Below are 25152 nucleotides of genomic sequence, written 5' to 3'. Positions count from 1 at the left end.
CAACAGTGAGAGGCCCGCGTACCGCAAAAAAAAAAAAAAGAAAAAAAAAAGTGAAAAAGCAAATATTTTTTAACGTTGAGGAAGAAATACAGGAGAATATCTTGACAAGGTCAGTAAAGGAAAGGAATTTTTTAATATAACAAAAAGAGCACAAACCATAAAGGAAAAAAAGTGATAAAATTGACTACATTAAAATTTAAATTTCTGTTAAAAACACACCATAAAGAAAGTTAAAGACAAGCCATAATTGCTGGTGGTAATGTAAGTTGGCTAAATCTCTATGGAAAGCTTTTTGGAAAGCTTTTTGGCAATACCTAACAAAATCTAAAATGCACATATCCCTCTGATAAAGCAATTTTACTTCTGAGAACTAAACCTAAAAATACACCCAGAAATGTGTGAAATGACATGGATACAAGGTCATTCAACACCTTCATATAAATTAAGACACCACCAGGCAATGGAATACCAAAGAATTTTTTTTTCAAATGTACTGGTATGAATCTCTAAGATATGCTGCTCAGTGAGGATGGAGAGGGAAAAGCAAAGTACAGATCATTGGGGAAATATGCCATTCTTATGTAAAAAGGAGGAGGAAGAACATACAAAATATGCAATTGTTTATATATGCTGCTAACATATCTGGAAAGCTACACAACTGATGACAGACTATTCCCAGAGAGGGAAAGGAAAACTTTCTATCATATATCCCTTTGTAGCTTTTGAATGCATTACCAATTTAAGAAAAGACCATATTTCATCTGTTCAAAGACATGCCTTTCTTTTCTCATTTAATATCTCTGAAATCAAGGTGCTTCTTAGAACTGATACCAATATCTTAATAACACTAGAAACATTTTTCTTTCTTAGTAGTACATAAAATAATGGTGTATCTTATAATTGATGGCATCTTAGATTCAACAAAATTAAGTAAAAATTTCTTAATAAATTTTTTTAAAATATAATTTTGGATTTACAGAAAAGTTGCAGAGATGATACAGTGAATTCCCAGACACCTCTTATCCAGTTTCACCTAATGATAACATATTAAATTACTATGATACATTTGCCAGACTAAGAAACCAATATTGGTACTTTTCTATTCCCTAAACGCCAGACTTTATTCGAAGTTCTCCAGTTTTTACACTAATATACTATTTTCTGTTCCAGGATACCACATTACATTTATTCATCATGTCTCCTTTGTCTCCCCCCTGGTCTATGACAGTTTCTTAGTGTTTCCTTGTTTTTCACGACCTTGACAGTTTTGAGATAGTGTACTATCAAGCATTTTGTGGAATGTCCCTCAATTTGTCTGATGTTTTTCTCATGATTACATTGGGGTTACGGGGCTTTGGGAAAAACGCCACAGAAGCAACATACCCTCCTAATCACATCATATCAGGGGGCACATGATATCAACACATTTTACCACAGCAATGTTAACCCTGATCATTTGGTCAAGGTAGTGCTTGCCAAGTTTCTCCACTGTAAAGTTACTATTTTTCCCCCTCCATATTCTACTCTTTGGATAAGAGTCACTAAATACTGCCTATACTTAAGGAGGGCAGTGGAGAGAAATTAAGCTCCGCATCCTAGACAGGGAAGTATCTGCTTATAATATTCAGAATTCTTCTGTAATATTTGTTCCTTCTTATCAATTATTTATCCAATCAATTATAGGTAAAATTTTTGAACTGTAAAATAAAATAAGCCATTTACTAAAAGAAGATCATTGCTGCATATATAATCCCAGGATTAATATACAGAATATATGAAGAACTCCTATAAACTAATTTAAAAATCAACCCAAATGACAAATGGGCAAAAGGCAAGGAAAAGCAATTCAAATGAACATAAATGAAATATGGCCTTTAAACATATTGAAAGATAGTCACTCTTACTAGTAATCAAGAGAATGCAAAATAAAACCACCATATACAATTTCATACCCATCAGATTGGAGTGAAAAAAAAAAAACTAGAACACCCAAACATGAACGAGTAAAATGAACCCAAACATGGGAGTAAAATCTAGACCAATCCCTTTTAAGAACAATTTAGTAATATCTAAAATTGAAGTGCTCTGACCCAGCAATTTTACTCCTAATGACTAGGTAACAAATCCTTTTGAAAGTCAGGTGGTTTCCAATTTTTTGCTTACAACAAAACTGAAGGCAGATATATATAACTCAGCTGTTGCCTGGTACATACTTAAAACGAATTTTCAATGAAAGACTATCATTTGACTTTTGGCATATAATTTAAAAGGAGTTCAAATACTTGACAGACCCTGCCACAACAAAGTTTCTTCCATTTAAAGATACTTATTTGGGACTTCCCTCGTGGTCCAGTGGTTAAGAATCTGTCTTGCAATGCCACATGCCACAGGGAAACTAAGCCTGCGTGCCACAATTAATGAAAGATCCCACGTGCTGCAACTAAGCCCCAATGCAGCCAAAAAATAAATAAATAAATATTTTTAAAAATAATTTTAAAACTTATTTATGTTAACAAGTTTTATTAGTTTTACATTTACCAAAAGGGGAAAAGGGATTAATATTTACACTAAACTCTGTCTCGTTCTAACAGTAAATTATTTCATCACAGATTTTTTTTTTTTTTTTTTTGGCTGTGTTGGGTCTTCATTGCTGCGTGAGGGCTTTCTCCAGTTGCGGCGAGCCGGGGCTACTCCTCGTTGTAGTGTGCGGGCCTCTCACTGTGGTGGCTTCTCCTTGTGGAGTACAGGCTCTAGGCGCGCAGGCTCAGTAGTTGCGGTGCACGGGCTTAGTTGTTCTGCAGCATGTAGGATCCTCACAGACCAGGGCTCGAACCCGTGTCCCTGCATTGGCAGGCAGATTCTCAACCACTGTGCCACCAAGGAAGTCCCTCATCACAGATTTTTAAAAGTACTATCCATCTCAACAAGAGATGCTTTTCCAATAAAAAATGTTTAAAAGTTTTTTCAAAAAACGTGTATTAGATTTGTGTCATTTGCTCAGCTATATACTACAAGTAACTGTAATAATTAGTTAATTCAGAAGAAAATCTTCAGCATGTGAGGTCTCATGGTCATAGAAAGCTGAAAAAAATCATTTATTTACAAATCCTTATTACAGAAAAGATAGGATACTCAACTATCTTCAAGCATAGAACTATATTAGAATAAACTTCTATGGGGGAAATACACGTACACACACAAATTAGTGCACGTAAAACTGGTGAAATCTGAATAAGGTTGATGGACTGTATCAATGCCAATATTCTGGTTGTGCTCTTGTACTATGGTTATGCAAGATGTTACTATTAAGAGAAACGAGTGACAGATATAAGAAATCTATCATTTCTTAGAACTGTATATGGATCGACGATTATCTCAAAATAAAACTTTTTTAAAACTATATATGAAGATTTTGAAACTTATTACAAAACTACTTATTACAAACTAATCAGGATGGTCTGGTACTGACATAACAACAAACATATAGGTCAATGGAACATAACTGTGAGTCTAGAAATAAACCCATTCATCTAGAGTTAACTGATTTTTGACATGGGTACCAGGACCATTCAATGGGGGAAAAATAGTCTCTTCAATAAATGGTGCTGGAACAACTGGATATCCACATGCAACAAAATGAAGTGGAACCACCACCTCACACAGCATGTACAAAAATTAATTCAAAATGGATCAAAGACCAAAATGTAAAAGCTAACCCTATAAAACTCTTAAAAAGAAAACACAGGTGTAAATCTTCATGACCTTGGATTAGGAAATGGTTTCCTAGATAAGAAAGACACTTAAAGCACAAGCAAATGAACAAAAAAAAAAAAGAGAAGAAAAATTAGACTTCATCAAAATTTTAAACTTTTGTATGTAAAAAGCATTATCAAGGTTGTTCTTGTGAAAAACAACCAACAAAATAAGAGGAAATTATTTGCAAATCATATATCTGAAAAGGGTCTAATATCCAGAACATATAAAGAACTCTTACAACACAACAATAAAAAGACAAATAATTTTGAAAATGGTCAAACGATTGGAGTAGACATTTTTCCAAAGGAGATATACAAATGGCCACACAGGCACATGAAAAGATACTAAAAACCAATAGTCATTAGGGAAATACAAATCAAAGCCATAATGAGATACCAGCTTGTACTTACTAGGATAGCCATTCATTCATTTATTTATATAAATAATTTTATAACAATAAATGAATGGGACTTCCCTGGTAGTCCAGTGGTTAAGAATCTACCTTCCAATGCAGGGGACACAGGTTTGATCCCTGGTTGGGGAACTAAGATCCCACATGCCATTGGGCAACTAAGCACGCGCGCACAACTAGAGAGCTCACGTGACGCAACTACCGAGCCTGCGCACCACAACCAGAGAGAAGTCCCCACGCCACAACTAGAGAGACGCCCACGCACTGCAACGAAGAGCCCTCGCTCTGCAACGAAACATTCCACATGCCGCAACAAAGATCCCGCGTGCTGCAACTAAGACCAATGCAACCAAATAAATATTTTTTAAAAAAATAAATGAATGAAAAGCTCTCTGCTCCTCCCGTTCGACAGACAGCCGTGTCTTGTGTGCAGTGCCAGCTGCGTCCCGGAGACAAGATGGTGAAGATCGGAGCGAACGGATTTGGCCGTATTCGGTGGCTGGTCACCAGGGCTGCTTTTAACTCTGGCAAAGTGGACATTGGTGCCATCAATGATCCCTTCATTGACCTTCACTACATGGTCTACATGTTCCAGTATGATTCCATCCATGGCAAGTTCCATGGCACAGTCAAAGCTGAGAACGGGAAGCTTGTCGTCAATGGAAAGGCCATCACCATCTTCTAGGAGTGAGATCCCACCAACATCAAATGGGGTGATGCTGGTGATGAGTATGTGGTGGAGTCCACCGGCGTCTTCACCACCATGGAGAAGGCCGGGGCTCACTTGAAGGGTGGAGCCAAGAGGGTCATCATCTCTGCCCCTTCTGCTGATGCCCCCATGTTTGTCATGGGCGTGAACCATGAGAAGTATGACAACCACCTCAAGATTGTCAGCAATGCCTCCTGCACCACCAACTGCTTGGCCCCCCTGGCCAAGGTCATCCATGACCACTTCGGCAACGTGGAGGGACTCATGACGACGGTCCATGTCATCACTGCCACCCAGAAGACCATGGATGGCCCCTCCGGGAAGCTGTGGTGTGATGGCCGAGGGGCTGCCCAGAACATCATCCCTGCTTCTACTGGCGCTGCCAAGGCTGTGGGCAAGGTCATCCCTGAGCTGAATGGGAAGCTCACTGGCATGGCTTTCCACGTCCCCACCCCCAGCGTGTCCGTCGTGGATCTGACCTGCCGCCTGGAGAAACCTGCCAAATACGAGGACATCAAGAAGGTGGTGAAGCAAGCAGTGGACGGCCCCCTCAAGGGCATCCTGGGCTACACTGAGGACCACGTTGTCTCCTATGACTTCAACAGTGACACCCACTCTTCTACCTTCAATGCTGGGGCTGGCATCGCCCTCAACGACCACTTTGTCAAGCTCATTTCCTGGTATGACAATGAATTTGGCTACAGCAACAGGTGGTGGACCTCATGGTCCACATGGCCTCCAAGGAGTAAGAGTCCCTGGACCACCAGCCCCAGCAGGAGCACGAGAGGAAGAGAGAGGTCCTCTGCTGCTGGGGAGTCCTTGCCCCAACTCCGTCCTCCAACACACTTGAGAATCTCCCGACCTCCACGTGGTTTCCATCCCAGACCCCCTGAGGAAGGGGAGGAGGACGGGCTTAGGGAGCCCTACCTTGTCATGTACCATCAATAAAGTACACTGTACCCAGAAAACAAACAAATAAATAAATAAAACTTCAGAAAATAAGTATTGATGAGAACATGGAGAAAATGCAACTCTCATACACTGCTGGTAGGAATGTAAACTGGTACAGTTGCTGTGAAAAAGTTTGGCACTTCCTCAAAAAGTAAACATTGAGTTACCATGGACCCATCAATTCCACTCCTAGGCAAACACCCAAGAGACATACCCATATGTCCACTCAAAAATTTGTACATGAATGTTCACAGCAGCATTATTCATAATAGGCAAAGGGTGGAAGCAACCCAAATGTCCATCAACTAATGGATGGAAAAATAAGATGTGGTATATGTATACTATGGAATATTATTCAGCCATAAAAAGGAATGAAGTACTGATATATGATACAACATGGATGAATCTTGAAAACATTACACTAAGTAAAAGAAGTCAGTCACAAATGACCACAAATGCCTAGGACAGAAAATCCATAAGCAGAAAGTAGACTGTGGTTGTCAGGCACTGGGAGGAAGGAGGAATGGGGAGTAACTGCTAACAGGTACAGGGTTTCTGTTTGGCATAATGAAAATATTCTGGAATTAGATAGTGATGATGGTTGCACAACTTTATGAATACACTAAAAGTCACGTAACTGTACACTTTAAAATGGTGAGTTTTATGTTATCTGACATTTAGATCAGTGGACAGAATTCATAACCCAGGGGGGGAAAATTGTACAGAGGAATTAGAATAAAATAAGAAGTTAGGCAAAAAAAAAAAAAAAGGGACACTGAAAAAATTGACTGTCGAAGAAGACCCTAAATGCGTATTTTTAAAAAGAGTGAGAATGAGGGAGCTGGAAGAGGGAAGAGATATGGGAACATATGTATATGTATAACTGATTCACTTTGTTATAAAGCAGAAACTAACACACCATTGTAAAGCAATTTTACTCCAATAAAGATGTTTTAAAAAAAAAAAGTGAGAATGGTTAACAAACTGCTATAAAATTTGCAGGTACCCAATAAATTTTGTAAAGTAATATAATGGATTTTTTCAGTAACTCTATTTATAATACACCAGAAATGACATTCTTTGCAACTACATAAAGACCTTTTTTAAAAATGGTGTATGTCAACTGCATGTTAACCTAAAAGTACTCAAGGAAGTAAACAGAATTTTTAAATATTTTGGAAGTACTTCAAAATTTGAAGATCAAAGCCCTAGAGAAAAATCATACACAGGTACACAAAGAGATATGTAAAAATGTTAATTGTAGCACTGTTCATAACAGCAAAAGCTGGAAAAATCTAAATGCCCAGCAGCAGAAAACTAGGTAAATAAATTGGAATTCTGTAATGAATATAGCTATGAAATCAACTAGTACTACATTTATCAACACAAACATCTCAAAAGCATAAAAAAATAGGTTTAGGAGTGGGAAAAAAACATATTACAGAATGATTACTTTTTATAAAGTTTGAAAACATGATCTTGTTTTTGGAAATAAGTCATTTGTGTGTGTGTGTGTGTGTGTGTGTGTGTGTGTGTGTGTGTGTATCTGTAGTGAAATAGAAACATACAAGAGAAATAATAAACATCAACTTCACCACACTAGTTACCTCTGGGGAGAGTTAAGGTAAACAGAATGAGGAAGGAGTAATATAGGAACCTTGGTGATATCTGTAATGCTTTATATTACACAACTTATATAATTATGTAGTAATATTAATATGAAGGAATTCAGAAGAGCTAGGTTGCAAGTACACAGATGTTCATTTTATTATTCTTTGTATCTCTTCCACAAGCTTAAAATATTTCATGTTAAAAGGAAGTTAAAGTTAGCTCAGAGACTGAACCAGCACCAAATACATGCACCAAAGCAACCAGTTACTTGGTCAGGGTTGGTCAGTGTTTCTCAACCAGGAGTCCAAATGATGTTCCAATTAAAAGACAGTAATGGTATCTATTAAAAGAGACGCATAAGACATGATATTTAAATACATTTTAGGGAAGGGTACGAAATGAACCTAATTCTGCAAATTTGCCACAAGATCATCTTGCTAAACCTTCTGATTAAAATCCTTGTATAGGGGAAATCCAGGAAGATGGCGGAAGGGTAAGACGCGGAGATCACCTTCCTCCCCACAGATACACCAGAAATACATCTACACGTGGAACAACTCCTACAGAACACCTACTGAACGCTGGCAGAAGACCTCAGACCTCCCAAAAGGCAAGAAACTCCCCACGTACCTGGGTAGGGCAAAAGAAAAAAGAATAAAGAGAGACAAAAGAATAGGGATGGGACCTGCACCAGTGGGCAGGAGCTGTGACGGAGGAAAGGTTTCCACACACTAGGAAGCCCCTTCGCGGGCGGAGACTGCGGGTGGCAGAGGGGGGAAGCTTCGGAGCCGAGGAGGAGAGCGCAGCAACAGGGGCGCGGAAGGCAAAGCGGAGAGATTCCTGCACAGAGGATCGGTGCGACCAGCACTCACCAGCCCGAGAGGCTTGTCTGCTCACCGGATGGGGCGGGCGGGGACTGGGAGCTGAGGCTCGGGCTTCAGTCGGAGCAAAGGGAGAGGACTGGGGTTGGCAGCGTGAACACAGCCTGCAGGGGGTTAGTGCACCACGGCTAGCCAGGAGGGAGTCCGGGGAACAGTCTAGACCTGTCGAAGAAGCAAGAGACTTTTTCCTCCCTCTTTGTTTCCTGGTGTGCAAGGATAGGGGATTAAGAGCGCTGCTTAAAGGACCTCCAGAGACAGGCGCGAGCCGCGGCTAACAGCGCGGATCCCAGAGACGGGCATGAGACGCTAAGGCTGCTGCTGCCGCCACCAAGAAGTCTGTGTGCGAACATAGGTCACTATCCACACCACCCCTCCCGGGAGCCTGTGCAGCCGCCACTGCCAGGGTCCCAGGATCCAGGGACAACTTCCCCGGGAGAACGCACGGCACGCCTCAGGATGGTGCAACGTCATGCTGGACTCTGCCGCCGCAGGCTCACCCCGCACTCCGTACCCCTCCCTCCCCCCGGCCTGAGTGAGCAAGAGCCCCTGAATCAGCGGCTCCTTTAACCCCGTCCTGTCTCAGCGAAGAACAGATGCCCTCCAGCGACCTACACGCAGAGGCGGGGCCAAATCCAAAGCTGAGCCCGGAGACCTGTGAGAACAAAGAAGAGAAGGGAAAATCCCTCCCAGCCACATCAGAAGCAGCGGATTAAAGCTCCACAATCAATTTGACGTACCTGCATCTGTGGAATACCTGAATAGACAACGAATCATCCCAAATTGAGAGGGTGGATTTTGAAAGCAAGATTTATTATTTTTTCCCCTTTTCCTCTTTTTGTGAGTGTGTATGTGTATGCTTCTGTGTGAGATTTTGTCTGTATAGCTTTGCTTTCACCATTTGTCCTAGGGTTCTAGCCGTCCTTTTGTTTTTTACTTTTTAAAAAAAATTTGCTTAATAATTATTTTTTATTCCAATAACTTTATTTTATTTTATCTTACTTTATTTTCTTTTGTCCTCTTTCTTTCTTTCTTTCTACTTTTTCTCCATTTTATTTCGAGCCGTGTGGATGAAAGGCTCTTGGTGCTGCAGCCAGGAGTCAGTGCTGTGCCTCTGAGGTGGGAGAGCCAACTTCTGGACACTGGTCCATAAGAGACTTCCCAGTTCCACATAATATCAAATGGCGAAAACCTACCAGAGATCTCCATATCAACACCAACACCCAGCTTCACTCAACAACCAGCAAGCTACAGTGCTGGACACCCTATGCCAAACAACTAGCAAGACAGGAACACAAGCCCACCCATTACCAGAGAGGCTGCCTAAAATCATAATAAGTCCACAGACACCCCAAAACACACCACCAGATGTGGACCTGCCCACCAGAAAGACAAGATCCAGCCTCATCCACCAGAACACAGGCACTAGTCACCTCCACCAGGAAGCCTACACAACCCACTGAACCAACTTTAGCCACTGGGGACAGACACCAAAAACAACGGGAACTACAAACCTGCAACCTGCAAAAAGGAGACCCCAAACACAGTAAGATAACCAAAATGAGAAGGCAAAAAAACACACAGCAGATGAAGGAGCAAGATAAAAACCCACCAGACCTAACAAATGAAGAGGAAATACGCAGTCTACCTGAAAAGTAATTCAGAATAATGATAGTAAAGATGATCCAAAATCTTGGAAATAGAATGGAGAAAATTCAAGAAACATTTAACAAGGACCTAGAAGAACTAAAGACGAAACAAGCAACGATGAACAACACAATAAATGAAATTAAAAATACTCTAGAAGGGATCAATAGCAGAATAACTGAGGCAGAAGAACGGATAAGTGACCTGGAAGATAAAATAGTGGAAATAACTACTGCAGAGCAGAATAAAGAAAAAAGAAAGAAAAGAACTGAGGACAGTCTCACAGACCTCTGAGACAACATTAAGTGCACCAACATTCAAATTATAGGGGTTCCAGAAGAAGAGAAAAAGAAAGGGACTGAGAAAATATTTGAAGAGATTATAGTTGAAAACTTCCCTAATATGGGAAAGGAAATAGTTAATCAAGTCCAGGAAGCACAGAGTCCCATACAGGATAAATCCAAGGAGAAACACGCCAAGGCGCATATTAATCAAACTGTCAAAAATTAAATACAAAGAAAACATATTAAAAGCAGCAAGGGAAAAACAACAAATAACACACAAGGGGATCCCCATAAGGTTTACAGCTGATCTTTCAGCAGACACTCTGCAAGCCAGAAGGGAGTGGCAGGACATATTTAAAGTGATGAAGGAGAAAAACCTACAACCAAGATTACTCTACCCAGCAAGGATCTCATTCAGATTTGATGGAAAAATTAAAACCTTTACAGACAAGCAAAAGCTGAGACAGTTCAGCACCACCAAACCAGCTTTACAACAAATGCTAAAGGATCTTCTCTAGGCAAGAAACACAAGAGAAGGAAAAGATCTACAATAACAAACCCAAAACAATTAAGAAAATGGGAATAGGAACATACATATCAATAATTACCTTAAATGTAAATGGATTAAATGCTCCCACCAAAAGACACAGACTGGCTAAATGGATACAAAAACAAGACCCATATATATGCTGTCTACAAGAGACCCACTTCAGACCTAGAGACACATACAGACTGAAAGTGAGGGGATGGAAAAAGGTATTCCATCCAAATGGAAACCAAAAGAAAGCTGGAGTAGCAATTCTCATATCAGACAAAATCGACTTTAAAATAAAGACTATTACAAGAGACATAGAAGGACACTACATAATGATCAAGGGGTCAATCCAAGAAGAAGATATAACAATTGTAAATATTTATGCACCCAACATAGGAGCACCTCAATACATAAGGCAAATAATAACAGCCATAAAAGGGGAAATCGACAGTAATACATTCATAGTAGGGGACTTTAACACCCCACTTTCACCAATGGACAGATCATCCAAAATGAAAATAAATAAGGAAACACAAGCTTTAAATGATTCATTAAAGATGGACTTAATTGATATTTATAGGACATTCCAGCAACAGAATACACATTTTTCTCAAGTGCTCATGGAACATTCTCCAGGATAGATCATATCTTGGGGTCACAAATCAAGCCTTGGTAAATTTAAGAAAATTGAAATTGTATCAAGTATCTTTTCCGACTACAACTCTATGAGACTAGATATCAATTACAGGAAAAGATCTGTAAAAAATATAAACACATGGAGGCTAAACAATACACTACTTAATAAAGAAATGATCACTGAAGAAATCAAAGAGGAAATAAAAAAATACCTAGAAACAAATGACTGGAGACATGACAACCCAAAACCTATGGGATGCAGCAAAAGCAGTTCTAAGAAGGAAGTTTGTAACAATACAACCCTACCTTAAGAAACAGGAAACATCTCGAATAAACAACCTAACCTTGCACCTAAAGCAATTAGAGAAAGAAGAACAAAAAAACCCCAAAGTTAGCAGAAGGAAAGAAATCATAAAGATCAGATCAGAAATAAATGAAAAAGAAATGAAGGAAATGGTAGCAAAGATCAATAAAACTAAAAGCTGGTTCTTTGAGAACATAAACAAAATTGATAAACCATTAGCCAGACTCATCAAGAAAAAAAGGGAGAAGACTCAAATCAATAAAATTAGAAATGAAGAAGGAGAAGTAACAACTGACACTGCAGAAATACAAAAGATCATGAGAGATTACCACAAGCAACACTATGCCAATAAAATGGACAACCTGGAAGAAATGAACAAATTCTTAGAAATGCACAACCTGACAAGACTGAATCAGAAAGAAATAGAAAATATGAACAGACCAATCACAAGCACTGAAATTGAAACTGTGATTAAAAATCTTCCAACAGGGCTTCCCTGGTGGCGCAGTAGTTGAGAGTCCGCCTGCCGATGCAGGGGACACGGGTTCATGCCCTGGTCCTGGAAGATCCCACATGCCGTGTTGCGGCTGGGCCCGTGAAGCTATGGCCACTGAGCCTGCGCGTCTGGAGCCTGTGCTCCGCAACGGGAAAGGCCACAGCAGCGAGAGGCCCGCATACCGCAAAAAAAAAAAAAAAAAATCCTCCAACAAACAAAAGCCCAGAACCAGATGCCTTCACAGGCGAATTCTATCAAACATTTAGAGAAGAGCTAACACCTATCCTTCTCAAACTCTTCCAAAATATAGCAGAGGGAGGAGCACTCCCAAACTCATTCTACGAGGCAACCATCACCTTGATACCAAAACCAGACAAGGAAGTCACAAAGAAAGAAAACTACAGGCCAATATCACTGAGGAACATAGATGCAAAAATCCTCAACAAAATACTAGCAAACAGAATCCACCAGCACATTAAAAGGATCATACACCATGATCAAGTGGGGTTTATTCCAGGAATGCAAGCATTCTTCAATGTACGCAAATCAATCAACATGATACACCATATTAACAAACTGAAGGAGAAAAACCATATGGTCATCTCAATAGATGCAGAGAAAGCTTTCGACAAAATTCAACACCGATTTATGATAAAAACCCTGCAGAAAGTAGGCATAGAGGGAACTTTCCTCAACATAATAAAATCCATATATGACAAACCCACAGCCAGCATCATCCTCAATGGTGGAAAAACTGAAAGCATTTCCACTAAGATCAGGAACAAGACAAGGTTGCCCACTCTCACCACTCTTATTCAACATAGTTTTGGAAGTTTTAGCCATATCAATCAGAGAAGAAAAGGAAATAAAAGGAATCAAATTGGAAAAGAAGAAGTAAAGCTGTCACTGTTTGCAGGTGACATGATACTATACATAGAGAATCCTAAAGATGCCACCAGAAAACTACTAGGGCTAATCAATGAATTTGGTAAAGTAGCAGGATACAAAATTAATGCACAGAAATATCTGACACTCCTATACACTAATGATGAAAAATCTGAAAGTGAAATCAAGAAAACACTCCCATTTACCATTGCAACAAAAAGAATAAAATATCTAGGAATAAACCTACCTAAGGAGACAAAAGACCTGTATGCAGAAAATTATAAGACACTGATGAAAGAAATTAAAGATGATACAAATAGATGAAGAGATATACCATGTTCTTGGGTTGGAAGAATCAACATTGTGAAAATTACTATACTACCCAAAGCAATCTACAGATTCAATGCAATCCCTATCAAACTACCAGTGGCATTTTTCACAAAACTAGAACAAAAAATTTCACAATTTGTATGGAAACACAAAAGACCCCGAATAGCCAAAGCAATCTTGAGAACGAAAAACGGAGCTGGAGGAATCAGGCTCCCTGACTTCAGACTACACTACAAAGCTACAGTAATCAAGACAGTATGGTACTGGCACAAGAACAGAAATATAGATCAATGGAACAGGATAGAAAGCCAAGAGATAAACCCACGCACATATGGTCACCTTACCTTTGATAAAGGAGGCAGGAATGTACAGTGGAGAAAGGATAGCCTCTTCAATAAGTGGTGCTGGGAAAACTAGACAGGTACATGTAAAAGTATGAGATTAGAACACTCCCTAACACCATACATAAAAATAAGCTCAAAATGGATTAAAGACCTAAATGTAAGGCCAGAAACTATCAAACTCTTAGAGGAAAACATAGGCAGAACACTCTATGACATAAATCACAGCAAGATCCTTTTTGACCCACCTCCTAGAGAAATGGAAATATAAACAAATGGGACCTAATGAAACTTCAAAGCTTTTGCACAGCAAAGGAAACCATCAACAAGACCAAAAGACAACCCTCAGAATGGAAGAAAATATTTGCAAATGAAGCAACTGACAAAGGATTAATCTCCAAAATTTACAAGCAGCTCATGCAGCTCAACAACAAAAAAACAAACAACCCAATCCAAAAATGGGCAGAAGACCTAAATAGACAGTTCTCCAAAGAAGATATACAGACTGCCAACAAACACATGAAAGAATCCTCAACATCATTAATCATTAGAGAAATGCAAATCAAAACTACAATGAGATATCATCTCACACCAGTCAGAATGGCCATCATCAAAAAATCTAGAAACAATAAATGCTGGAGAGGGTGTGGAGAAAAGGGAACACTCTTGCACTGCTGGTGGGAATGTGAATTGGTACAGCACTATGGAGGACAGTATGGAGGTTCCTTAAAAAACTACAAATAGAACTACCATATGACCCAGCAATCCCACTACTTGGCATATACCCTGAGAAAACCATAATTCAAAAAGAGTCATGTACCAAAATGTTCATTGCAGCTCTATTTACAATAGCCAGGAGATGGAAACAACCTAAGTGTCCATCATCGGATGAATGGATAAAGAAGATGTGGCACATATATACAATGGAATATTACTCAGCCATAAAAAGAAACGAAATTGAGTTATTTGTAGTGAGGTGGATGGACCTAGAGTCTGTCATACAGAGTGAAGTAAGTCAGAAAGAGAAAGACAAATACCGTATGCTAACACATATATATGGAATCTAAGAAAAAGAAATGTCATGAAGAACCTAGGGGTAAGACAGAAATAAAGACACAGACCTACTAGGGATGGACTTGAGGATATGGGGAGGGCTTGGAAGGGTAAGCTGTGACAAAGTGAGAGAGTGGCATGGGCATATATACACTACCAAACGTAAAATAGATAGCTAGTGGGAAGCAGCTGCATAGCACAGGGAGATCAGCTCGGTGCTTTGTGAGCACCCAGAGGGGTGGGATAGGGAGGGTGGGAGGGAGGGAGACGCAAGAGGGAAGAGATACGGGAGAAAAAAGAAAAATCCTTGTATAACTTTGCAAGATGTCTCCAGTATTTCAAAAACCAATGTGAAAGGGGAAAATTAAGTGACAATTACAGCCAGTTTGGCCTTTTCATTCAATTTTGAAAAACCATCCACACAGGAAGTATGCTATTTGCAAAGGAATGCTTACATACAGCTGAAAATCACTATCTTTTTATCATTTAGAAACAAAACACAAAAAAATTCTAAGAAATAATTTTTAAAGCACAAATGCATGAATAACAAACATGAGGACAGGAAAGTTGTCTATTTCTATAGTATAAAGCAGAGCCAAATACAATCTTTATTTTAATATATATTCGATCCCCAAACTAAATGTCACTTTTTATTTGTGTATAAATAATGCTTCTCCTTACTCAATTAATTTAAAATACATGTTAAAGAGGGAAAAGAAATTTTTCTTTTTATATTATGAATATCATTACAAACTGTATTCAAAATGTATGTTATAATGTTTAATAGGAAGTTACTTTTTACTATTTAAAATCACCATATCAAAAATAGGATACATTTTTTAATGTGTAATTAAGGTAGTCCACAAGATTATACATTTTTGTGAAAGGATTTGTGAATCAAAAAATATAGGAAACACTGGTCAAGAGGTTACTTTTGTGTCCCTTAACAGCACCTGACACAATTTCAGCCTCTAATGCTTATAGGCTTATTAATAAACAAATTAGAAAATCCTTAATTAGAATGTAAAAAGTACCAAGTGGAATTAATTGGAAAATTCATTCAACTTAATAACTGTACACCGTTAATGTCAAATTCTAAAACAATAAAGAGGCAATTCAGCCATAACTAAAATTGACTTCTATAAGTGAAAGAGAATTCTAGATAAGTAAACACGTTAATAAATAGCCTGAATTAAGCTTCACTCAAAATGTACTTGAAAAAAAAAATGAAAAAAAAATGAAAAAAAAAATGTACTTGAAAAAACAGAAAACTTAAAGAATTAAAACCTGAAAGGATGAAATCAAACCACGGTCTCAGGTGTTAAAAGAAAAGCAGTTAAAGGGATATGACATCAATAAAAGGAGGAGAAAGAAAAAAGCAAGGTAAATAAAAGAAATTCACCCTAAGGAGGAAAAATTAGAAAAGGTCAGGCTAACAATAAAGGGCCAGTTTGAAAGTATAGGGAGAAAAGGAAAAATGGAAGGAAGAAAGCAACAAAACGAAGGATTAGATTAGTATATAACATATGAATAAGAGGCAGTTTTGCCATCATGCATTTGGGAAATCACAGAAAATAGTAAAGAGTATAAATGAGAAACAAGTTTCATAATAGGTTAGTGGCTGATGAATTTCTAGATACAATCATTAGGGAAAGTACAACCACAGTTTCATTTCAGTTTTAGGAACAAGATTGTATTTAAAGAGAAAAACCAATATGATTTCTGTGCAACCACGCTAACAGGTACCTACTTCTATATTTAATTCTCAAGATAAAGATAACCTACAAATTTATTAAATAAGTTAATCACAATTAGTAAAAACTGTTTTGATCATAAACATACTCTGCTTTTTTCCTATATATTTATCTGTCTTCTATACTGTAGTAAATAAAATGCATTTGCCTATCTTGGGAACCTTTCACAGAGGTAAAGTTTAAATGTCAGATACCTGCTTTCAAACATATTAGGCAATTATATTAAGACATTCATGCTAAATTTTTCTTTTTACTCAATAAACATATTTTTACCTTTTCATCTAAGTAAACTCTTCCAGGAATCAGCCAAAAGCTTGAAAGGTCTGTTATGTATTTTATATAAAGTTTCCACCCAAAATAACATAAATTCACACAACATAAGCACATATTTTGTTGATTCTTCCCATAATCCTCTCTTTTTTCCCTGTCACATATCAAGGGATGAATAACTGCCATTCAATGACTTGGCTCTCAACACAGAACAGTCTTCACTGCAGTAACCTCAACATTCCACATAGTGGGTCCCTCATGGAGTGAATTTCTGATAAACTGGGGGACCAGCATGATACGATATTTTCCAGACCATTCCCAATTTTCATCATCAACACTTACTGAGTATTCACCAAACAGCAGGTTCTAAGAATAGGCAGCGATGTCACTGTCCTCACCCGCCCGGTACTGGCCCCACTTTCTGGTGACAGTGTGTTTTCCGTTTTCCTTCCCCTTTCTCAGTCCTTCCATCTATGAAGTTGGACCCTCATCCCCCAGCTCCAGAGAGGTACTCAACTCAGGTCTAATCAGTCAGAACATTCCCAGGACACTAGCCACAGTGACTGCTTCAGTAAAGGACAAGGGACCAACCAGCGAGACTCTCACTCTTCCTTATCTGTTACACGCTCCTAAGGAAAAGTTACTCTTTTCCAGTGTGATTTAGCTCCTGGAGACATCACATGAAGAGAGCCTGCCTGAAAGTGAGGCCAGTAAAGAGAGGAGAGAGACCAACTGGTCACCTGGATCTACCCACATATGAAGCCAACAATATCCCCTGGACTTTTCTGTCACATAAACCAATAAATCTCTCCCATTTTTTTCTCTTAAGCTTGTCTGAGTTGGGCATCTGTCACTAAAAGAACTTTGATAGAAATTGTATCCAATACAATTTACAAATAGAGTGACAATTAATGAGCCTCTGAATGTGAAACTAGATAAAAAGAGCTAAAGTACAGGGCAGTGAGAACAGCCTGATCCTGAGCTGAAAATTGGCAATCCCAGTTATGCAGTATCAAAGAAACAAGTTAAAACTACTGCCCGCGGTAACAGGGTTTGGATCATGTGCCCAACATGATTGGAACATTGGGAGATTCGGTATTAAAAAGTCAGTAATTTAGACCATGTTATCAATTCCAAGAGGATAAGGCCCAGGTAGGGGTAAAATAGGTGAAGGGGATTAAGAGTTACAAACAGCCAATTATAAAATAAATAAGCCACAGGGATGTAATATACAGCATAAGGAATATGGTCAATAATACTACAGTAATTTTGTATGGGAACAGATAGTTACTAAACTTATCATGGTGATCATTTCATAATGTACGCAAATGTCAGATCACTATGTAGTACACCTGAAACTAACATAATATTGTACATAAATTGTATTTCAATCAAAAAACAAAACAGGGAATTCCCTGGTGGTCCAGTGGTTAGGACTCTGTGCTTTCAGGGCACGGGTTCAAACCCTGGTCAGGGAATTAAGATCCTGCAAGCTGTGCAGCACGGCCAAAATAAATAAAATAATAAAATACAAAAACAAAACAAGAGGATAAGGCCCAAACTCCTTGGTATGGAGTTTAATGATCTGGCCCTAGGTCCCTCTGTATGTTAGGAAGGTTTCTGAGCAAGACAGTGATACATGTTCTCAGGGGATTATATGACACAGGGTAGAATGTATTCTGGAGGTGCAAGAAACCAGCCAGGGTGCAACAGAGGCAGGTCAGCAATAAGGTGAAGGGCCAGGTGCACTAGGATGGCAGCAGGAAAAATGGAAAGGAACACATTTCTAAGACTTTAGAGAAGGGAGAACAAACAGAAGGAGCAAAAGATTACTCCTAAGTTTTGACCTTTGGTTATCTAAAGTAGAATTTGCTACTGAAATAAGGAAGTACAAAGGAAAACACTATTTTTTTCAATGAGGATAAGAAGTTTGGTCTTCGATGTGGCTTAGTATGAGGTGGACAGCACAACATCCCAATAAAGATGCCCAGCAAACAGTGGAAGACAAGACAATGAAATTCAGGAGAAATAAAAGGACAAAAGACAAACATGGCAGTCATATAGGTACAGATGACTTTTTTTTAAGTCATAAAGAATATATAGCAGAACTTCATTCCTTCATTCAATGATAGTTATTGAGCACTATGTCTCAGCCACTGCTCTAGGCTTTGGGAATATAACAGTGAGCAAAACAGATAAAAATTCCTGCCTCATGGAGCTTATATTCTACTGGGAAAAACAGACAAGTCTAAATTTGATTCATGAACATAAATTTAGGGCTTCAGGTTAATACTTCTTAGTAATTACTGTAAGCAAAATAAGTATTTATTTTACCTTCTTATATCAAATTTTATTTTCCAGAATTTTCACTTCACTAGTTAGAAAAACATATTTATGTCCTCAGGCCAGTAGCCAGACAGATTCAAGTAAATTAAGATTTTTTTTTTTATGCTAGCTTTCCTATTGTAACAAACCTATTTTCCCTCCTTTGTTTCTCAGAGTGTTGGGATTATGTCAGCCCTTCCAAATAATGTCCATAAAGGATGACTCGACTCAGAAAAAATGAGAGGCCAAATGGTATAAAGGAAAGCATATGTTTGGGAATTAGACAAGGCCTGAGTTCAGATCTCAATTTTTCACAAGTTGTGTAACCTTGGGCAAGTTACTCTGTATCTCCAAGCTTCGGTTTACCCAACTGTGAAATGGGAATAACTTCACTCTAAGGATTAAAAAGAATAATTTCTAAAAGGCCCTTGACACAACACCTGGAAAAAATGGAGAAATGCTAGAAAAATGGAAGCAGCTACTGCTGCAACTATTACTACTACTATTACTGCAATGTGCTGTGCACAAAACAGATGCTGAATAAATGCCTTTCTTTTTCTTCTATAGACAGTATTAATATCATGGGCAACTATAAGGCTCTAATTCAGCAGGTTATTGTATTCTAACCTCCCAGAAGTTGTATACAGGAACTTAAAAGAATTAAATGCGTATTAATTTCATAAATGAGCTTAACATCTTTATTTTCTAACTTAATGTGATATATTTATCCTCCAAACAAAAGTTTCGATGGTGATATCACAAGTAGAAAAACATGATTACTGAATCACATAAAAATGAATGGAAGTGGCATTGCTTTAGAAATCATCCACCAAAGATTTCACAGTTATTTTTATTAAACTGACACCATTAACTTTATCCTCTGTAATTAATCATTTCTATAGTATCTTATATTTGGAAAAAAAATTAAGTGATTTTCTAACTATAACCACACAATAATCCAAATTGTAAACAACACCCTCAGAGTTGTCCTGAAGATTAAATGGCACAATATACATGAAAATGCCTGATCCAGTCCGTGGCATGTAGTATGGACTCAGTATGATAACTTTAGTGAAATCTAACCCTCTTATTATCCTACATTCCTTTCAATTAATAAAAAGGACCTTATAACAGCAATTGTAACACAGGATTTATGGAACTAAAAGGCTTAAAAATCACACCAACCTAATGCTGACCCAAACCAGAAAGGTATTCATTCTAATGTCTCGAAGTTTAATAACAAAGAGGTTTGTAAGTTAAATCAAGACCCATACCAACACATAATAAAAACCAACATTTCACTCTTCCCCTAAAAAATCCTACAACTAAAAATTTAATGAAAGGTTTTTTTTAAAGCCTAGAAATGTAAGTTCCTCTTACTTTCACTTTTTTAAAATATTGCTTCTTTTTTTTTAAGATTTATTATTTATTTATCTTTGGCTGCATCGGGTCTTAGTTGCAGCATGCAGGATCTTGGCTGAGGCATGTGGGATCTTTTGTTGGGCACACGGGCTTCACTCTAGTTGTGGTGTGTGGGTTTTCTATCTCTAGTTGTGGTGTGCAGGTTCCAGAGCGCGTGGGCTCTGTAGTTTGCGGCATGCAGGCTCTCTAGTTGAGGTTTGCGAGCTCAGTAGTTGTGGTGTGGGCTTAGTTGCCCGTGGCATGGGGGAATCTTAGTTCCCTGACCAGGGATCGAACCTGCGTCCCCTGCATTGGAAGGTGGATTCTTTACCACTGCACCACCAGGGAAGTCCCTTACTTTCCTTTTTTTAAAATGCAAATTCCAGAATCCCACAAAATGTAATGAAATTATCAGAATAAAGGTCATAACTCTTTGCCCAGGAAAGAGCACTGACACCAGCTGGAACTGGCTCAAGTGGAGTGTCCACAACAACCAGGGGTGCCCCTTCACTCACGGATGACGCCATTTGAGACAACCAGTGTCAGGACTGGATGTTCCCCCTAACAAGTAGCTTTTCTCCAATCCTCTGGACTGTCCACGTGAACACTTGGACCTGCTTTCTCTATATGTAGATGACTCCAATACTTACACCTGTCCCACAAGGTAGAAACCCTGTAAACACTCCAATCTCAGTATGTGCAAAATTAAACATCTCAAATCTGCTCCTCCTGTGTCCCTGTGTCTGTTAATGGTAACACCGTCCTCTCAATCAACTAAGATAGGATCTAGTTTTCTTTCCTTCACCATCCCCCTCTCTCTTCCCAAGAGCAAGCCAGTTTCAAAGAAAGATCTGTCATTCACCTCTACAATACCACCGAGCACCTAACCCTGCCTCCATTCCCACAGCTTATCTCAAGTTCTCGTTACTGCTGTCCTGACCCATGTCAACAGTTCCAATCTAGTTGCCCACCATCTCTCATGCTTAAAGTGAGTCCACCTTCTCTGAACATTAGACAGACTGATCTAGCTATATATATCCCTCCCCACCCTGTGGGCCCCCACGGTCTACTAAGGCATCCCAGATTTTCAGAACTTGAAGAACTCTCCTCTGACCCAACCATCCATTCACTTGATCGTGGAAGTTCCTCAAATTCAAAATGGTCTGGCCCCATCTTCAAAGGCCATTCCTGCTCTGGCGCCAATCTAAAAGCCTGTAATGTCATGAAAACAAGATGAACTATGCTATTCTACTGCTCACAGGCTAAAGGTCAAAATTCTCAACCCAACCAACAGGGCTCCACAAGGCCTGGCTCCTATCTCACCAGTCTTGCTCCCCTTTGCTCTCTCTGCTCCAGCCACCTGGCTTTCTATCCATCCTGCCATGATCCCTCTCATCTCCAAGCCTCTGTACGTACTGGACCCTCAGCACCCCACCTCCCATGTAGGTGGTGGCATTTCACCCTTCAGATCTCAACTCAAAAGCCACTTATTCAGACACTAACCTTACCTTTCCAAACTAAATCAAGTCCTCCGTTTGCCCCCTCCTATTCACTTCCATAGCTTTAAGAAAAATCATAAGAAACTGATTACTGTTCCCAAGCTAGAATGTAAGCTCCGTAAGAGCAGGACTGTGTCTGTCTCGTTAACCACTGTAATCTCATAACCCAACCCAGAGTAGCCCTCAACAAGTTTGTGTAGATTAATGTAGTTCATAAACCAGAACCACATTACCCAGAACCCTAAGTAAAGGTACAAGGCTGGCCCTACAGTACACTAGTCTTGAAATCACTTGCTTTCTCCATAACGACAAAGAGCTCAGCTCTTCAACGTCCTCCGTGTTCCCTTGAAGATCTGACATTACGTGAGTCTATAATTCTACGGTTCCAAACTTCTCTCTCGCAATTCTCTTCTATATACCCTGGCACTAGCAATACTTTACTTTCTGGTCTCCACAATTTTGTTTGCATCCTTTGTTCCATCTGAAATTTTTTTCCCAGTGCCACACTTCCAAATCCTACTATCCTCAAGTACTCAAATCCAACGTCACCTCCTCCTCAAAATATCCCTTGTACCCCCTCAGCTAGTCACACCCTCTCTGCCCCTGAATTCCCACAGGTTCTCCCTTACCTCATTCAGGTCTCAGATCAAATGTCACTTCAAATGAGTGCCTTCTCCTAAAGTTACCAACTGGTTATAATTGTCTATCAGGCCATCCTGACTTACCTTCTTGACAGCACTTACCATTACCTAAAATTATTTGTTCTTTTCTTTCACTTATTTATTTACTTCTTGTCTGTCTCCCCACTAGAATGTAAGATCTATGAGAGCAGGGACCCTGCCTGTCTTGTTCTTCATATTTCCCCACTCTTCCCTATCTGACATCAAAAAAATTCAGTAAATATCTGCCAAAAGCATGAATGACTCTGTAGCCCTTATGATTATGGTTATCTATGTACAAATCTTTCTCTAGCTATATTCCAAACTCCTTGTGGACTAGGCCAAAGTCTGGCTAATCTATTTGTTTGTATTATCCAGAAATCCTTGCACAACTAAAGCAAATAATAGTTAACTACTAATTAATTAATGAGTGATCTCTCCAAGAGGTACTGCCCTGAACCAGGCCAACTCAGAACTCCATATTCTCCAGAAACCAGGGCAAACAGGAACCTCCTTCGATGCCCTCTCCATGACAGACCTTGTTCCAATCCTCCTCCTCCAGTGAGCTTCCAAAGGCTAGTTTCTTCACTTTCCTTTAGCCAATAACCGATGGTTCTTCTATCTCTAATATCTCACAATCCTACCCTTTTCCCTTCTATCTCCAGACAACGAAGCTCTCCCAGGGCCCTGTTTCTTCGGAGTACCCCACATCTCCAATCAGTCCAGGAACTCATCAGGCTCTAGAGAACGAAGGGATGTTCCAAAGAAATGTTTAAGGAAGACTGGCTCTCTCACCTTTTCTTTTATACCTCGTTTTTCCAAAAGAGGCCCAGTTTCAGAGACTGGCTTTGAAACTCTTCGGGATCCTAAGCTTTCGTCCCATGTAGTCCGCCGCGCCCAAACCCCTTTGGGGTGCCCCCACCCTTGCCTCGAACCTTTTCAACTTCTCTTACAGGAAGACCCCAGGCCAGAGACGATGACCTCCCAGGAAGCAAATGGTCCTCAAACACCATGGGGCGGCCCTATCCCCCCCACTTTCTGTCGGGCAGCCGCCTCCGGCCTGGGGCCGTCTCGAGCGGCCCTTAAGCCTCGGCCTCTGGCTGAGCCCTACCCTCCGACACCCCCCCCCACACCACTCACCTGAAGCGGCCCCCGCAGTGCTGGCATTGCTCGCCCACCCAGCCGGCGGGGCAGACGCACTGGCCAGTGCCAGGATTGCAGCGGCCGCCGTTGACACAGGGCCGGTCGCATTCCTTGGCCTCTGCTGAGGCTGAGCCCGACACCGCCGTCGCTGCCGCCGCGGCCTCAGCCGCCCAGGGAAGCAGCAGCAGCGGCGGGAGCAGCAGCAACAGCAGCAGCCGCCGCCGCCGCCGTGGGAGGCGCAGCCGGGTCCCCAGCCCTGGCCTCCCAGCCCTGGTCGCGTCCCAGTCCCGGCACCGCCTGCTGTTCCTGCTCCCGGGCGCTGGCGTCGCCACCGTCCTCCTCCTCAGCCTCGCCTCAGTCGCCGCCGCCGCCGCCACCATCTTCCCGGGGCTGAGACGGTGCCCCACGAACACATATACATACACACACACACACACACACACACACACAAACACACTCACACACACACAAACACGCGCGCGCGCGCGCACACCACAGGGCACAACCGGCTCTCCTTCCCCTGGCCGTGCGGGGCGGGGCTGTGCGGACGGTGGCTCGGGCGGTCAATCCTGAGGGCGGGGCGGGAGCTGCGCGGGACGAGGGGTCGGCGCATGCGTGCGTGGGCGGGGCACGCGGCCCTGGAGGCAGACCTCTAACGCGGATCCTGGGATAAGGCGAGGCCTTTCCGACCTCTAACGAAGCGCCCTAGTGCTCTAGTTTTATCCCTTAGCCCGGCGAGGCAGACCCTGAGTAGCGGTCCTGAAGCACCCTTTTCCCGTTCGCTGCCTCGGATCCGGTCCCTCTGCTAACCAAGCCAGCAGAATTGAGCGCTGCGGTCCCGAAGACCCCGGCGCCGGTCATCGCTCTACCCCAACTCTCGCTGCGGGGCAGAAAGGGCCTAGGAGTCAGCGTCGTGGTGTGACGCTAAGTGCGGTACTGTAGCAGTGCTGCCTTTGAGCTTCTGCTTTGTCCTCTGTAGTATAGGGTTAACGAAGTAACACCTGTGTTAAGAACCTAGCGCATTGGCTATGCTCAATAAATGCCTAGAACTGAAGACACAGTGCGCCTCCCTTGATACAGGCTGATTAAGTAGCAGACCAGACCACACACCTTTAATCCTGTACAGGAAGTTTGAGGTTACCTTGCTCCCCGCTATTTGCCCTCCAATCATCTCTGAAGAAAGGGCAGCATAAAATTAGGAACTGGAGCATCCCCCCTCTCCCCCCCTCATACACAGTTCTGCTCCTGGAGCCCTTCTTGTCAGGTAGTTTGT

At 40.7% G+C, this 25152-nt stretch overlaps 1 protein-coding gene and 1 pseudogene across 5 annotated transcripts in view; one reads left to right on the top strand and one right to left on the bottom strand.

Moving 5' to 3' along the window:
- The window catches only part of ATRN (attractin), a 175890-nt gene extending 151498 nt beyond the window's left edge, over positions 1-24392 (bottom strand). For all 4 annotated transcript variants that reach the window (XR_003427214.1, XM_027078799.1, XM_027078800.1 and 1 more), the window contains exon 1: positions 23877-24392. Coding sequence is in view for 3 of the 4 variants with exons in the window: in XM_027078799.1 (XP_026934600.1) it covers positions 23877-24259 (383 nt within the window). In the remaining variant the exon portion in view is untranslated. The remainder of the gene's footprint in view (positions 1-23876) is intronic.
- Positions 4543-5626, top strand: LOC113605436 (glyceraldehyde-3-phosphate dehydrogenase pseudogene; annotated as a pseudogene). Its single transcript, XR_003427215.1, has one exon. The product of XR_003427215.1 is annotated as a glyceraldehyde-3-phosphate dehydrogenase pseudogene (transcript).
- Positions 24393-25152: the final 760 nt, after the last annotated feature.

This window comes from Aethalodelphis obliquidens, unplaced genomic scaffold, assembly GCF_003676395.1.
Source record: "Aethalodelphis obliquidens isolate GAN/ISIS:26980383/991018 unplaced genomic scaffold, ASM367639v1 scaffold42, whole genome shotgun sequence".
NCBI lineage: Eukaryota > Metazoa > Chordata > Mammalia > Artiodactyla > Delphinidae > Aethalodelphis > Aethalodelphis obliquidens.
The sequence above is the reverse complement of the archived record's forward strand: the minus strand, read 5'-3'. Positions and strand labels throughout refer to the sequence as shown.